General features: G+C 34.6%; 1 protein-coding gene across 3 annotated transcripts in view; it reads left to right on the forward strand.

Moving 5' to 3' along the window:
* LOC142983910 (uncharacterized) overlaps positions 1-18067 on the forward strand; it is a 133037-nt gene that overhangs the window by 80036 nt on the left and 34934 nt on the right. For all 3 annotated transcript variants that reach the window (XM_076131100.1, XM_076131099.1, XM_076131101.1), the window contains 12 exons: positions 4046-4147; positions 11151-11330; positions 12943-13059; positions 13379-13534; positions 14224-14389; positions 15007-15167; positions 15521-15690; positions 16061-16167; positions 16407-16567; positions 16941-17144; positions 17439-17537; positions 17693-17830. In XM_076131100.1, coding sequence (XP_075987215.1) covers positions 4046-4147; positions 11151-11330; positions 12943-13059; positions 13379-13534; positions 14224-14389; positions 15007-15167; positions 15521-15690; positions 16061-16167; positions 16407-16567; positions 16941-17144; positions 17439-17537; positions 17693-17830 — 1761 coding nt within the window. The remainder of the gene's footprint in view (positions 1-4045; positions 4148-11150; positions 11331-12942; positions 13060-13378; positions 13535-14223; positions 14390-15006; positions 15168-15520; positions 15691-16060; positions 16168-16406; positions 16568-16940; positions 17145-17438; positions 17538-17692; positions 17831-18067) is intronic.

An 18067-nucleotide genomic window follows, 5' to 3' on the forward strand; every position in this document is an offset into this window, starting at 1 on the left:
AAAACTTTAGACACGATCTTTGAACGTTTAAATAGGAATTTCGTCGGTATTTTATTTTGAAACTAAATCTAATAACTGTAGTGTAACCTTTTTGTCCTGTCTGGACTTCAGGCAATCGATAGAACTTCAGATTTATTTTTAAAAATAGCCACATTGGTGAAATATTTCAAGCTGCTTTTAGTGTTTCTGTCAGATGCAATTTCGATACAGAAATATAACTGCAAAAGTTGGGCTATTTTCGTTTAAGTTATAAGGTTGTTCGAATTTTCTGACGACTATTTCTTTTTAGAAGTTTTGTTGTGAGTATTAGCGTTTGCGTTTCGTATTATAGCTAAGTAATATCTAATGAAGTATGTACTTTGTCTGTGGTGTATATTATAATTAACACTTGATAATTCAGTGATAGAAGCATTTAAAGGCTTACAACCTATATACATGATGGCAGAAATTTTAGATACAAAAAGAGTTGCATTGCACCTATAATGAGTTAGGAAAATTACAGCACAAAGAAAGAGACATTCGAACTGGTAACTTTCTACATAATTGTCTAACAAGATAAATATAAATATACATACATGCATACAAATATACGTTAACAAAATCAAGCCTTATTACCACAGGGCTATGCGGATACTTAAATAAATAAAAAAATATAATTATGTACTACCTATATCTAAAGCTATTAGATTGTTAATTCCTCAAACTCTAAACAAGTTTGAACAGTAGGTACATAAGATCAAACAATACGGATCAGGAACGTTCTCTTGTCAACAACTTGAAATTAATTTAAGTCGGCTTGTCAAGTTAGAACCGACTTGTTTAAACTTTGAAGTCTGTATTTTAGCATTAAGGTGAGGCAGACTGACAGTTTGAGACAGGTCTTTAACTGATAAAATAGAAGATAAGAAATCGTTCCCTTTAGGATTACGTCTAACTCTACTTCTTAGTTGGTAATTGAGGATAATTAATCCACATAAAGTAAAAAGTAAAAAAAATTACAGCAATGTCAATAATTTGAGAGACAATAACTTTGTTAGACGTCAAAGGAGATAAGATGTATGGATGTGAATGAAGCAAAGGAAGTTTGTAAAGATCCAAGTGGCGTTTTCTAGTCTCTAAAACCTATGGATAGGAGAATTAATTATAAAATTTACCATTCTCAATATAGCCTAAACAGGGCGCGTAAATATTATTTTTATTATGAAATAGATATAATTTCCTGAAAAACAGATGAGTGCTCTAATGTTAACTTTAACTACAGCCCAACGCTGAACAAAAATATTTCCTAAATAATGAACTCTTGTCAAACTTGTAAAATCTACTATACTTTCAACGAAATATCGATAACTACTTTTTCGCTATATCATCGTCTGAATTCGTAAAAAAAGTAGCCTAAATTGTATCGAATCTATCAAAGTCAGTGTTTCATGTTACGAGTAACCTCTAGACAGGTCGATAAGACAGATTTATATCAAAGCCTTAGCACCGAAGCCGTAAATTTTGCTAGATAATGCTCGCAAGATTACTTTGGTTTTAGTGCTAGACACATTGTAGCAGATTGGCAACGGTCAAGTAGATAATATTAGGTCGGGGAAAAAGTCTTTTCGCATTATAGTATGTATGAACTTGTAATAAAATCTTTTCTCTACACAAAAAAGCTCCATATTTGGGTAGCGAGCTCACTGAAAGAAACCTAATGAACCGTGTATTCATTTGTGATTCTTGAAGCAAACGAGATTTTATTACAAGTTCATACATACTATGCGAAAAGACTTTTTCCCCGACCCTATACTAAAATTGTCCGAGAGTTCGCGGTTTGTGACTTATAACAGAATTTTCTTACAAACATTCATCTCTAATTTATCCCATTTCGATCAAATCGTTTCTCGGCTATACGGTTATTGCAGCGAGGTGGCCACTGCCCCAAACATGCAAATTTTTTTTTTTTTTTCTATAATATCCGCGTAACACATAGAACTGCAATGCATTTGACGGATTTTAGTATAAACAAATAGAGACACTAATATCAATATCACATAAATTTACGCCGTCCAGAACCAATAACATCATAAAATTGTAAAACCCATTATCGAAAACGAGACTTTATTACACTATCGTCTGAAAATCCATACAATCTATGTAGTTTCAAATTACAGAGCTTTAGCAGTCGCAATAAAGCCTCCAATATGCAGAATTGGAAAAGTTTTGTCGTTTACAAAATGTATGTAGTTGTATTCTGTAAATAAAATACGTACAGTCAGCTACATAAGTCGCTGAACAAATTGAACGTTTACCGTACCTTACCTTCTGAAGCACGTATATTACACCTTCAAGAAAACAATTTTGATTGGTTGAAATTGATGATTGTGGCTGCTTTTGCTTACTTACATAATGTAAAGAGATTGTCACAATATTAAGTGGTTCGACTTTTGTTGCTGACTGTACATGCGAGTTACATTGATGCTATTGGATTTCCAGCAATTTCGAGCAAAGTTATTCATATAATAATATGTAGAGTACACATAGTGTAGTATTTACTGTCTTTACTTTGCTATGCCAAACGAGACTTTGATTTCGAGACTGCATTAGAAATAAACTAAAAAGAATATAGTATATAAGTGACACAGGTAGTTTTCTATATATTATAGGTGGTTTTCTAAGTCAACCTTGATCTTGTGACATAGGTCGAATTTTACATCACATAGGAGACAAAAAATTGTCGGCTGAATTTTAGTGTTATAAAATTTCAAGAATACTTTTTTTATCAAGAACTATCTTCAGTAAAGCAATTTCATATAAGTCTCTAGAGACTTGGCTTTAAAAGGACTTTGAATCAGGGCCAAGTCGACCCAAGTATGTCTTGAATTTTAATGTTTTTTATAGAATGGTTTAAATTGGAAGAAAAAAGGTAGGTATAAAAAAATTGTGATAAGGACTCAGCACTCGATTCGAGGCCTTTTACATCTTGCCTACACCTATACCCTCTTATTCATAAACACACTATAAACCTATTTTAGTTAAACAACTACTATAATATGTTTTTTCTTTTTCATTTCGCTAAGGAGTGAAAGAAACAAAACTCTTTATAAGCCTTTCGTAATTTTATATATTTTTCTGAATAAGATGGTTAGTTATTAATAGCGCGATATTAGTAAAAATACGTTTATTGAATGCAATTTTTATTATTATTACAAAAACCCTATTTACAATGGCTACTTAGAAAATGAGATTCGTTTTTCCTCGGCTGAAAGATCTATTGCCCAACTTAGGCCTTTAGATTGAAAAATGCCAGCTAACTTGTTAGAAAGGTGCTATTTTCAAAGATTTATTTGAAACTATTCCAGAAAATGGCTCTGTAATAAAATTTATCTCGGGGGATAAAGCTTACGTAGTTGCGAAAAAAAGATGGAAGTTTTTGTAGGAATCCTGTAATACGCTAGGGTTTGAATCGTCTAGTCATTGTAACTTTTCACTTGGGAATTGATAGGCTTTAGAACCTAATAACTGGTAGAATTTTATTATGAGTAATATATGAGAAATATTAATAACATAAGAGCAATACATTATTGTATCACTTTTTTTTTTGGTTTTCCAGAGTTTTTTTTACATATATTATTGTTGATACGTTATTTATTATGGTAACTCTATTTAAACTATTAGTTATTTTGAGAAACTATTAGGTTTGTTAATGGCATGTTTCTGAATTATTTGTTTTGCAAACACGAACAATAGTCTGACTAAAAACGTTGATGACATATCGTAGACCAACAGTAATAATAAAATTTCTGTGTCATAAGTCTTGTGTATAGTTATTTACACTATTACTCACAATACACTACATACGAATATACCTAAATAGCAACTTAATAAATACATACGTCTAAAACCACATATATCATCCTAACTTCTTAATATTTTCCCAACTTTTACACCCAAAGGGAGACTACTTACAATATCCTGAATAACGTCGCAACTCCTTACTAACTTTGGTACAGTATTAAACCTTAGTAAAGAGTGCTTATGGTTGGTATTTGGTTGTTAACAGGCGGACGCGAGTACCGCGTTCCTCCGAGCTGCGCGCGCAGGCCAGATCGAGAAGATCATCAGCCTCCTGGAACAGGGCGTGGACATCAATGTTAGCAATGCTGTAAGTACCAAAGTTTTAATTATATTCTGACTAACTTATTTATAGGTAAACGTAAATTATAAAAAAATCTACAAGTGTAATAATGTTCAATTCAACTTCGTTACTATGTAACAACGTTAACTTGCGTTAAAGGTAATTTTGTACTATTGTTTTACCAATAAATTATCCCACATCAAATTAAAATCTAACATATTACGGGTAATACAAATGATTTTGTACCACTATTGTAGTGCCATTATGACAATGAAAGAAAGAAAATAATACTATCTCAATTTCTAAAGCAAACAGCCCCTTTTTTACAAATTGTAATAAACAAGCCTCCCATTTTTAACGTCCTCAAATACGTGCGAAATTTACTTTAAAAAAAGCATACATACATACATAAAATCGTCTTGTATAATAAGCAGAGTGTTGTCCTGAGTACACTGCTCAGAGCGTTGACATCGTAATCTAAGAGATGTGCCTTTGGCACGTGACGTCATCAACTCTTCAGACCGAGCCTGTAACAAGCACCTATCTCGATTAAGTAGAGAAAACAAACAACCATTCTTAAATTCTAAAACAAACGGCTTCATTTCGGAAATTGTAGAAATTTAGATGAAAAAACTAAGCTTCACATTTTTACAAATTTAATTACGAGCGAAGTCTAGTTTTCAAGAAGCATATATGCATACATAGATAATATCGTCTTGAAATAAGCATGGTGTAGAGTACACTGTTCAGAGCGTTGACATCGTAATCCGGGAGGTGTGACTCGTGACGTTATCAACCCTTGAGACTGACTGTTATTTACACGTAGTATCATTTAAAGTATGTGGGTATTTAGAAAGGTCGACCCCGTAGTAACACCTATCTCGATTAAGTTGAGAAAATAAGCAACCACTCTTAAATTCTAAAACAAACGGCTTCCATTTCGGATCTTCACATTTTAACAAACTTAAAAACGTGCGAAGTGGCGTTTTCAAGACGCATACATGCATACATACATAATTCCGTCTTGTATTAAGCAAGGTGAAGTCACGAGCACACTGTTTAGAGCGTTGACATCATAATCCGGGAGCTGTGCCTTTGACACGTGACGTCATCAACCCTTGAGACTGACGTTATTTAAAGTGTCTACGTATAGAAGAAATAGTAGATCTATTTAGGTTTCTTCTTGGTTTCAAATACTCTAGAAATTGTGTATGTGGAAATCAAGCACACGCATTGAAGTAAATTATTGTCGGAAGCAAAGAAATAAGAGAAAATTGAAAATGTTTTTTTTATCATTGTTGCTTTTTGTATGATAAGTCGTCCCGGTTAATATTGTTTGGTTTCCTTGAGAACCTTTAAGGCTTAACAGTTTCCATTGTAATTGATGAGGGCCGGCTAAGTTGAACGAAGTCACTGTTATCGTGAATGACAATAAGTCGAAAACATATTATACAGTAACAATATAATAAATTTACGTTTATTTTGACCTTTAACTAAAATTATTCTTTGTTTTCAAGGTTTGCGTCAGATAAATATTATTGTCGATTATGAACAAAAATCTTTTCTTTATCTTACAACATGAAAACTCACTTAAGAATATTGGACAGACAGCCTATCTTTTTTATAAAACTAGTGGACTGGCCCGACTTTGTCCGGGTATAGTACAATTATATCACGTCGATTACATTCTCGAGGGAATTTTGATCTCATCGATCCCATACAAGCCTTGTTGCCCAACAGTTACAAACATATTAAAAAGAGTTATCAAATATAGTTAAAATGTTCAAAAGCGCGACATATATTTCGGTAATTCATTTTTATTTACACATAAATAGATATTTCCATAAGTTTCTTGTACATTATATATTTATTGTCATTTTCTTTCAGACTTTTATCGTTCATTTCTAAGTAAATGTAATAAAAAGATCCTCTTTGTGTGATAAATAAGGAAAGTTATATTTAGTACAGTTTATTGTGACGGGATGGGCGTGTATATTAGATTTATTTGATGCTGAGAATAATATAAATATGTTTTTGGTTCATAAAGCTGTAGGTACTTTACTTATTTATTTAGTACTATCTGACCCGGCGAACTTCGTACCGCCTAAATTATGCAAAATGAAATGTCTATTTTTCAATATTTCTAAGAGATTTTCTTAATTGTTTTTTCCTTAAGAACCTTCTCCTAATAATACCAAATATAACACAAAAAGAATGAGTAGAATCGGTCTAGCCAGTCACGCGTGATGCCGTGACCAAGGAAAACGGGTTTCATTTTCATATATGTATATAGATCAAGTCAGATATAAAATATTGTTTTTTAGCAAAACAATTTCTAGAGTTTTTTAGATCGTTTATAGAAACCATTAATTATTATTAACAAAGGCAAGTTTATATCCAGAGAAAGATTTTCACAAAAAAAAACAGTATTTCTTTCAGCGGGCTAGATTCCGAGCAATAAGTTCTATAGGTAAAATCCTTACTAGGTTTTTGAAAGTGGCTTAAGTAATTAAGCTCTGTTTGCCTAATTATTTAAGAACGAAATTAGGGTAATACAAAAGTCTTTTAAACAACCAAACATTAATTTTTCTTTACGACTACTATAAAGTCAACGTAATAATCCTATATTAATTTGCGAAAATATTTCTCCCATGTCTATCTTCAAACTAAAATACACCATACTTCTACTAGTGGAAGGTTGATTTTCTTTAACAAAGTTGTAGGTAAAACATATTGCCATTTTCCGGGCATTTAGGTTAAGCACGCAATGCCGTCACGAACTCAGTTATCGTGAAGAGTATGAATGTCTGAATAAAATGTTGAACTGTGTCAGTTTAGGCGTGTCAAGCGGTCATAATTGTGATCAAACGATCAGTGGGTCAAGCCACCTATGGTGCGGACATTTCATAGATGGGTGACCGCTGTATTTGAACTACGGGTTCTGTACTTCAAAGTGCACGCTAAAAGTCAGTCTCGGCTGTTATTGAAGATAGTAGTCGCTTAGCAATCTCTAGGGTATTTGGCTTGAGCTATTTTCACACTAAGTAGGTACTAACCATACATACATGAATTACGCCCTTTTCTCGTAGAGGTACCCAAAGACCGCCAATTGCTATGGTCTTTACGAAGCTCCCCTTATTTCATTTTCATACGCATAGTAAATTTTAGTTACTCTACATACATTAATTCTTTCGAAATGACTCAACTATTTGAGCATATCATATTATAAGTAAAATAAATAATACTCGTATTACTTGCCATAGTGGGTTTTATACCATATGTCTAGTTCGTGGTCAGGACTATGAATACGGAACGAGCCTACGTGTTCATAGTGCGGTAAAGCAATTTTGTGGTCAACCACCTAACGTCATGTTTGCTCAAATTGCCGTCGATCGATGTTCTAAGTTTATGTTACCATTAGCTCTATCATATAGCTTTTGCCCGTGTCACCGTCCGCTTAAAAATAATTCCTAGGATATATCCCATTAGTAGATGTAGGTATGTATCTTTTTAATCCATCATTCGTTTTGCCATGAAAAAATGACAACCATCCGAACTATGTCGGAGGGCACGTAAAATATCGGTCGCGACTGTTATCATTCAAGACAACAGTCGTTTAGTCCCTTCAAAGGTCTTCGGGCGGCTGGAACAACTTAGACATTAGCTTGACCACTAACTATACGATAAGAAGAAGACCGTAAATTCTATACTCAAATCAAAACACATATCGCCTCAAAGCCACAATTCTCAACTATCCGACCACAGTTCTCAAATACTTATTACCTCAACATTGTATTTGCCGTGCTAGCGTGTCGCAGACGATTGCGTGACGTTTTTTATACGTTATTTATATATTAATTATAATTTCATGATATAATAACAACAAGATCGATAAGTGGACGATTTGCCTAATTATTTTGTTTTGTCGCATTTACGAGTAGCCTTGATTTCAACACTTTGAATAAATACTTTATAATAATAGGTTACACTTTCAGGTCGAATTTTGACAGTTCTTTTCATAGATTTGCTATTAATTTATCTATCGGATAGGTTAACCGACACTTGTCTATAAACTGTAAAATTGCCTTTTATATTTTGTAAGTTACTAAAGAGCGCGCAAAATATTTAGATGTACCTCTAAATACAGCTGAAAGCCGCTTCGAGGAAAAAAATGGTTTACGGGATACGCTGAAGGCTCTAATTAGTTTTTAATGGCTAGTTATAATATTTTTCGACGATGATGAATGATAGGAAATTGTCCTTTTAATTCTTCTTAGTAACCGGCTTTGATAATTATAGCTTATTAAAGTATTCTCTATTAGCACAGAGAGTAACGAGAGTTTTTGTAAACAGTCACTCATCTCCGTCTTGACTTGGAATAAGTTGCTTAACCTTAGCCGAACATATGATTAAGAACACCACTTCAATATTTCAGTGGCATGCTTACCTATATATTTTACCGTAATTATTCAAACTAATTAAGTCGTACAATACAGTGTTACATACAGTAATTTTGCTATGAGCTTGGGCGTAAATCAACATTTGTTCAACAGCTCAAGGCCGGTCTATGTTGGAACTAAGAATTTATGTAGCAGGCGAGTATTTGAATTAATTGTTTATACTGTTAATTGGAAAGTTTGCGCCTTCAGAGGTAGAGAAAATATCGATTGAAATAAGAGTTCCATATTCCAAGTTTTTAAAACTTTTACACTAAATAAAGCTTTTTTTTTCTGGAAACACATTTTTTCTAAGGATGCCTATCTATATCTTTTTGCGAGATAGTCTTCTGTATTCAGGCGTTTTACCGAAATCTCTTCTGAATCTCTATTTATAATATCAGTATCGTCTATCTGCGGCTTGTTATTCGGTTCTCGTCGAATGATTTTCCACGATTTTCTTTGCTATAGCTTAGCTTCTGTTGCCAATTTGTTGGTTCGGTAACTGGTTATAAACATCATTATCTGCCCACTTGCTTAGTATAGGACTATCTTTGTGTCTCGCCTAAAGAGTACCGAATTCTGTAGCTTATGAATATCTTAGCAGAAAAGTGCTTTAAGGACAAAAATCCTATTACCATTTTCCCAAAAACATACAACCTCCCTTAAACTTGTTACTCTTAAAATTATATTCTCAGAACGTGCCTAATAGCCGGAAAGTTTTTTTTGCCTTCTAAATGTGTGTACTCAAGCCATTTATTGTTATAAGGCCCTGACCCAATTTCCTTTAGTGTCCTTGAACCCGTCCTGGATATAGAGCCTTTGTGCCCCCGGGTTTTCAAGGAGAGGCTAATACAATTGTGTTAAGCCGTATTGAAGTTTGTATTAATAGATCAAAATCGAACGTGCGTGGGTAGGTGAGATTAAGTTTTGTTTTGAAAATACACAAAGGATTATACGTGATTTAAATATGTAGTTTTAAAGCCTAAAATTAGGCTAGGAATAGAGTTTAACTTTCTGATGAGCATAATTTTAGAACAAGTCATCTTTCTGTCAAAAATACTAATAGCAACTCAAGGCATGGTTAAGTGAGACACAATAGTTTATAGACATTTATCGCAATGGGAAAAATTGGGGAACGTAGTTATATCGATATTATTTCGAAAAAAAGGCAAGAACTACACACAATATTTGAGATTTTGTCACAAAATGTCTATATGACTCGCAGAAGAAAAACACAGGAAACCACATTAAATATAACCTAAGAAACATAACCATACGGAAGCCAAAAATTCCAATTTCGTCCCAAAGGCTTATTGAAACACTTGGCTTCTCTCCAGGAGTTCGTACATATTCTTCTTGCATTAACCTTGCATCATGTTCAATATGTACTTTTGTATTTTGGCAACAGACGTATTTTGTTTTAAAGTTGTTTTAGAGGAATTTGAAATTGAACGAATTCTAGGTTACTCTTCCTTCCTTCTGTACTATATAAGATGTTTAGCCGGACCTTAATGTTAAATTTACGTACACCGCTAAACCAGCAGTGACAAAAGGAACAAGATCTTTTATAGCTTACTAGTTTCTAAAAGATTATGCTCGCGTTCGTCCTCTATTAGAATTATATACTTTTGACTGAACAGGCTGGTCAAAAGTAGCTTTGACTGATTTTGCTAGTCAATAGTAGTTTTGTCTGGTTATGAGTCTTGACTGCAACATATGAATCCAATACACAATTCTTTATAGTAAATTTTTCTCGAAAAAAAAGAGTTTAGGTAAAGCATTTATATAACGTGGTAGACTCAAAGCCTATCCCCTCTTGCATTCCAGGAAGTAGACCCGAAAATAATCTAATCAATTTATCAGCAAAAACAGTTGATGCATTTATTTCAATCAAACACATATCAATTTAATAGACCAATACGTGAGACGTATCATTCATCACTATTTCAACTATCTCTACACAGCTGTCATCGTTTGATCGATGGATAGCTTATAGCAATCCATTTGGGATGTCTCTTGGAAAAATAAGATAACACTCAACAGGCACACTTTTCGAAGAGGGTGGAAAGATAAATGAATGAGATAAGGGTTAGCCTTTCGCACTATTTATTTACAAGGAAGAAGTTTGAGATGTTAAGAGGACTATACTATTGTTTACTTTTAGTAGTTATAGAGAAGTCTGGGACATCGGTGTTATAAGTAATTGAGTCATTTTGGTTAGTCGTTGACTCGACAGAAGAAGAAGAATAATGCGACATTTTGGGAACTTGTCGTAGCCTATAGTAAATGACAATGCAAGGTCAATAAATAACTAACTTCGTTTCTGAACAATAAGGTTCGTGTTAATAGACGGGTACCAACTTGGAATCACGGTTTTATAAATCCATTTTAATACGTCACTTTAACTTTTATATATACTGTCTATTAATATCGACTTAAGTTAACGTTGCCGCAAAAGTATGATTTGCCGAAGATCCATTACTGAGTCGATATGTGACCTGCAAATAGCTAAAGCTTAACTAAGCAAAGCTACCTCTTTAAATTCCCATTAAAAATTTCTTAATTTTTTTACATTATGTTTTTGTCTCCAGAATGGTCTCAACGCCATCCACCTGGCCTCCAAGGATGGCCACGTGGAGGTGGTCCGCGAGCTGCTGCAACGTGGAGCAGCCATCGACGCTGCTACCAAGAAGGGCAACACAGCACTACACATCGCTTCACTTGCTGGACAAGAAGCTGTTGTTAAGTTGCTGGTTCAAAATGGAGCCCAGGTAAGGAACTTTTTAAAACTACCTTTAACTTAAGCAACTACGCTCGTGTGTAAAGTGGATAAACAAAAGAAAATGATTTTCTAGGTTCGTAATAAAATAACTGTGCCTAACCATTATTCACTGTCATGCTGAAAATCATTAAAATCGTTTCAGTTGTTTAGTCTAAATAGTAAATAGTATAGCTGTCAGATTGCCGTAGCCTCAGTGGTATTTGAACTGAGCGTCCCGTGCTGTGGAAAGGATGCTTATCACCTCTTTGGATTAGGGCTTGCAATAACCGGATATATTAAACGAATATTCTCTTGCTCTGTTTTGTATACAGGCATAAAAAATAATATTTGCAAGCCCTCATTTGTATACAGGCGTCAATATTATAAAAATACCATACAGTCTGAATATTTTTAGATTTGCAGAAAGCTTCAATCAAAATCCTTGTTGAAACATTATTTTGAGTTTCCTTTCAGTACGATCATTATTCTTGCTTAAAAGCGACTTGTTAACGAAATGATTGCTTCCTCAAACAAACACAGTTTATATAAAGACGGTTAAAGAATCGAAGGAAATCACAACAAATCATCTTTGAGAACACTTTCCTTGATTGACAACTTACAAATGTTTTGACATGTTTTCAACACAACACGGGAAAATGATTTTTTGGTATATTTTTTTTGTTGAATAGTTTTCATCACTTCGGCAAAGTATTGAAATCTCGATGGTAGAAGTATACTTTACATGATACTTTAATATATTGCTTTGTTGTATACTTCTTTTCGTCACTTTTGTAGAGTTTTGTTATCTCCGTTTTATAGGAATCTACTTAATTTATCTACATATCTACGCAGTTACCACTTCTGATAAGTGTTAGAAAACTTATCAGAGAGAAGGCAGACAGTTGTTTATATTACAACTGAAACTTATTTACAAGAACTTAAACTGGCTCTTATTAACTTGATTGAATAACGTAGTTCAATTATTATCTTAACAGCTGATGAATTCTTCAAATATCATAATGATGGAAAAAAGCGATTTCATTTTTACCACTTTTCCATTAAAAGTAAACATAACTTGCGCCTTAATAAAGTTTTCACGAATAATTTTGAATATGTCCACAGAGATTTCTCTAACTTTGAAAGCCCAAGATTTGTAAGCGTTAAGGAAAGATACACAAAACTTTCGGGTTTGGACCCCAGTCCTGAATATCTTAATGTATATTATAAATGTCGTCAGTGAATTGTTTGTTGAGTAAAAGTTAAGTTTGTGTAGGACACTTTGTTGTTTGACGCTTGAATTTATATGGAAATATCCGATTTAGCATTTATCGAGGTCTAATAAAATAATTTGGCGTATATTTTTTGCAAAATGTATTTGAAGTCTTCATTAGTATATTTTTTTACAAGGTGGTCGTTTCAGGTTAAAGTTGTGTTTATTATATTGAATTGACCATAGTAAACAACGTATGGACATAATTAAATCTGCTGAATTCGAGACTTGACTAGACTTCTAGTCTAGACTGCAAATTAAAGAATGATGACGTCGTCTATTCATCTTTCGTTGCATGTCACTTAGATAGCATTTCATAGTTCCATGTGGCTAATCAAGCTTTCTATTGCAGGTCAACATCCAATCACAAAATGGCTTTACGCCGTTATACATGGCCGCGCAGGAGAACCACGATGGTGTCGTGAAGTTCCTACTGGCTAATGGTGCTAACCAAAGCCTAGCCACTGAGGTAAGACATATGCTGCAAAAAAACAAAATAATACGCTACAATAATTATACTGTTAACAGTCATCAAAAGGACGAAGATCTACTGTCGTTTTGTCAAGATTTCTGATAAAACCTTTGTGGTTCAGTTCTCAAATTAGGGTTTGAGTCCTGAGTCAGACATTATTGCTATTAAAGTTTCCTGTTTCAAAACATATAGAGTTGTTGTGAGATATGAGCATTGAGCATATAAGTTAATTCCTACAACAACTCTATATGTTTATGACAATACGCTCGATCCTTGATGATAATTACTCTATGAACGCTTTCTACTTTCCCACCAGGATGGCTTCACACCCCTGGCAGTGGCCATGCAACAAGGCCACGAGAAGGTGGTGGCAGTTCTTCTAGAAGCTGACACTCGCGGCAGAGTCCGTCTGCCGGCGCTACACATCGCCGCCAAGAAGGACGATGTGAAGGCTGCTAATTTATTACTTGAGGTTTGTCTCATTATTTTCTAGATTATAAAATTTTGATATAATAGTGGGTCTTGTAAGATAAGATAAATCTCTCAATATTTTATTCAGGTTGATCCCTGAGGATTTACTTTTAATGACGTCGGTCGACGTTCGAGATATCTGAAACTTAAAAATTCTAACGCATTTTAGTGTCTCGACATTGCTTCTTTACAAAAAAGAACTAATAGAACTTATGTCTCCTATATTTCTAATTATTTACATACACAGATCAAAACGAAATATGAATGTGACGAAAATGTACACTGATATATTATACAAATGACATCTCGTAAACTAAACATACCATGCTGTAGGTTTGTTTTTGTTGAAAGAATACATTTGAAAAATAATCTATATTAATATTATAAAGCTGAAGAGTTTGTTTGTTTGTTTGTTTGAACGCGCTAATCTCAGGAACTACTGGTCTGATTTGAAAAATTATTTCAGTGTTAGATAGCCCATTTATCGAGGAAGGCTATAGACTATATCATCACGCTACGACCAATAGGAGCAGAGCGCCAGTAAAAAATGTTACAAAAACGGGGAAAATTTTCATTCTCTTTATGTGACGCAAGCGAAGTTGCGCGGGTCAGCTAGTAAGGCGTAAAACCAGATATTATTATTATCATTGCCGTAAAACTCTATGGTACTAACGTCATCTTTCCTTCTAGAATGAACACAACCCCGACGTGACGTCAAAGTCAGGTTTCACCCCCCTGCACATCGCTGCACACTACGGCAACGAAGCTGTTGCCAGACTGCTCCTGGCTAAAGGAGCTGATGTCAACTGTGCTGCTAAACATAATATTTGTCCGCTACATGTTGCTGCCAAGTGGGGTGAGTAGACAAGCTAAAATTTACATTTTAAGCTATTGTTAATAATCATTATTATACACGAGCATTTATGCGCGAGTAAAATTCAAAGGTTTACCTTTCTTTCTTGTTGTTATCCGATGTTTTGATCGAGTTACAACGGTCTTAGTCGGCGGATCTCTTCAGAAAATTTTGCTTTTGTGTTACGTACAGCTAAATGTTAGAACATTATACAATTTTAAGTAATGCTGAAACTATCTAAAAGCCTAATCACATCAATTAAATGACTTAAAAGCGTATCCAAACTACGACTAATCGTCCCCAGGTGGTTTATTTGTAACAAAGTATTTGAAGCCTTACAACAATCAAAATCTTTTGTAAGTCTTTAATACGACAGGGTTTACTATCAAAATTTTCTGTATTTATTCCTACAGAAACTACATTGAAAATAATATTTCTATCTATATTTTTTCCCTAATCGTTTCATAGATTATATTTTTTTATATGATGATTTTATATGATAGATATTTAAAAATTTTAGTACCCGTTATTTTCTTATTTACATAACTGCGTACCACAAGATAGGGTGATGAATTTTATAATAAATGATGAAGTTTAAAATGCTAAGTTCTTTTGCACAGGCAAAGAGAATATGGTAGCGTTGCTCTGTGACAACGGCGCCAACGTGGAGGCTCGCACAAGGGATGGTCTCACCCCCCTGCACTGTGCCGCTCGCTCTGGACACGAGAGGGTCGTGGAGGCTTTGCTGGATAGGGGCGCGCCTATCACTAGCAAGAGCAAGGTATGTTAACAAAGTAACTTAATAGTTTCTGATGTTTGCTTGTCAAATATTTTTACCATGTCGGTATAAACTTATTTGTTTTGTTTCGTATGAATGAATATAACAATTTTAGTCATAGTTTCGAGAACACTTGGTATTCTTTATTCTTTACCCGTTAATTAGAAATAATAATAATAAATATCAACTGAAGTTTTAATTACATCCTGTGTTCTACTGTCCAGAAGTTCTTTTAAGATCTCTTTAGACAGACTTTTAAATTGACTTATTGAATTATACAAGTTTTGTTGTAATCGAGACAATAAGCAACTTGTTATCTTTCTTTTTCATTAATCAATTTCCTTTTCACTCTTTAGAATGGCCTAGCCCCTCTCCACATGGCTGCTCAAGGCGACCACGCAGACGCAGCCCGAGTGCTGCTGTCCCGCCGCGCACCAGTTGATGACGTCACTGTAGATTATCTTACTGCACTACACGTGGCTGCTCATTGTGGACATGCTAAAGTCGCAAAACTATTGTTAGACAGGTAAAGTTTTTTTGTCAACCCGTTATTGTCCCAATGCAGGGCATGGGTCACTTCCTAAACGAGGGGGGAGGCCCTGAGTCCACCACGCTGGCCAGGTTGAGGAGGTTACATGCTCCAGATGAATGTAAAACAATTTTTTGGCATTAAGGGATAAGTAAGATTTAAGGTAAATAAATTGAAACTCAAATAAATTTGACCTTTAGTCTGTATTAAACACTCGGTGTGACATACTAATCTGGAATTTAAGAGCATGACGTGCTAAATATTTTGTCTTGAAGTACGCTGTTTCTTGGTGTATAATATGAACTCTGGAAAAGCAGTTATAGGATAACAACAGTAGATTGTATTAAAACGTTTATTCCCAATGCAGGAACGCAGACGCAAACGCGCGCGCTCTGAATGGATTTACTCCTCTACACATTGCCTGCAAGAAGAACAGAATCAAGGTTGTTGAACTACTGCTTAAATATGGAGCAAGTGAGTATAAACTATCCACTTTCACGTACAATTTAATACACACTACTCACATATAAATAGCATGTCTCATGTTTTCATCCACACTTTAGCAAAACTTTGTCTGCTGAATACTTATCTTCTTTTTAACCATGAATAACAAAATGGGTCAATTTGTATTGTGGACTCTTTTTAATATTAAATGGAGCTACCGGTACTCTTTAAGGCGTGCAAATTGTTCTGATTTCTGATTTTTCTACCAGGTATACAAGCAACAACAGAATCAGGACTGACTCCTCTCCACGTGGCGGCGTTCATGGGCTGCATGAACATCGTCATTTACTTGCTGCAGCATGAAGCCAACCCTGACGTGCCTACTGTCAGGGGAGAGACGCCTCTGCATTTGGCTGCTAGGGCCAACCAGGTGAGAAAAAAGAAACTGAACAGAATTTTGATAAATAGTCCTTGGTTTTTGATTAGATAAATATTTATGCGTCTAGAATGCCTATCTCTCTTGTTTTCGGTATCAGAGTGCTTATAAATGTTGATTCCATCGTGTCGTCGTAGTCGTCATCTAAAATTCCAGTCTATAGAAATCATCTTTCCATAATTTAGTAGTTTGTGAGATGATATTTGATCCGGGTGTTTATGCATTGAAATATATTTTAGTAGCTACTTTTACTTTGATAAAAATAATATTTACATCTGATAAGTTTAAGAGACCAATTCAGTTAGGCTTCACATAAAAACATGTATTACAAAAAATTACTTTAAACTAATCTACCTTCATTATCCAGACGGACATAATCCGCATACTCCTACGCAACGGCGCGGCAGTAGAAGCCAAAGCTCGAGAACGTCAGACACCTCTACACATCGCATCACGACTGGGCAACGTGGACATTGCAGTACTGCTCCTGCAACATGGCGCCGACGTTAGAGCGATGACCGCAGATCATTACAACCCACTGCATATTGCTGCTAAGCAGCATAATCATGATGTAAGTAGAAATTATAATTTTGTATATATTGTTTTTTTTACAATTGTGGGAATGGGTATCAAAGATAATTTAGTTTATTAGTTCCACTGCCGTCATAGTCTACATCGCTTGGACGGTTCTGGTATTCAACATTTGTCTAACAAAAAGAAACTATCAAGCCTTTTTGTTTAAAAATTCAAAGTCACAATTCGCTGTGTGGCATCTACTCCGATAAATGAAAATAATCTCGCCTTAAAAAATGGATTAAGTCATAGCATACAATTTTTGAAACTGATTATTTACTTTTCATGACAGGTGGCAGCAGCATTAATTGAGCATAACGCTCCATTGACTGCTACAACCAAGAAAGGATTTACAGCACTGCATCTTGCAGCCAAATATGGAAATTTGAAGGTAAGCAAAATATTCATTTAAATCATGAGCATCCAAATATATAAAAGACGTTGTACAGACCACAGTGATATAAGTACATTGAATCTGAATTATTTTAGATAATTCCCTGGTTATGACGCCTTCTTCTCTCCTTAAATGACGTTTTTGTGATCCAGGTGGCAAATCTGCTGCTTGCACACGGAGCCTCACCAGACCAGGCCGGTAAGAACGGCATGACTCCACTACACATCGCGGCTCAGTACGACCAGCAGGCTGTAGCCACTACACTGCTGGAGAAAGGCGCTGATGCTAAGGTAACTTGACGCAATTATTGATTGATGTTTCGTCTATAAACAATCAAGAAAAATGTACAACGCTGAAGATATAAGAGATTACAAGTAAAAGTTTTAATAAGACTGTGATGATGCGGAAGATTGTTTTAGGGGATACATTAAACAACGCCGAAGCACCAATACATTATGTACAGAAAAATAAAGCTTGGATTTATAAATTTGAAGTAGTATGGACGATTTTTAAATTTCTAATACTAA

The sequence above is a fragment of the Anticarsia gemmatalis genome, chromosome 25, assembly GCF_050436995.1.
Source record: "Anticarsia gemmatalis isolate Benzon Research Colony breed Stoneville strain chromosome 25, ilAntGemm2 primary, whole genome shotgun sequence".
Taxonomy (NCBI): Eukaryota; Metazoa; Arthropoda; class Insecta; order Lepidoptera; family Erebidae; genus Anticarsia; species Anticarsia gemmatalis.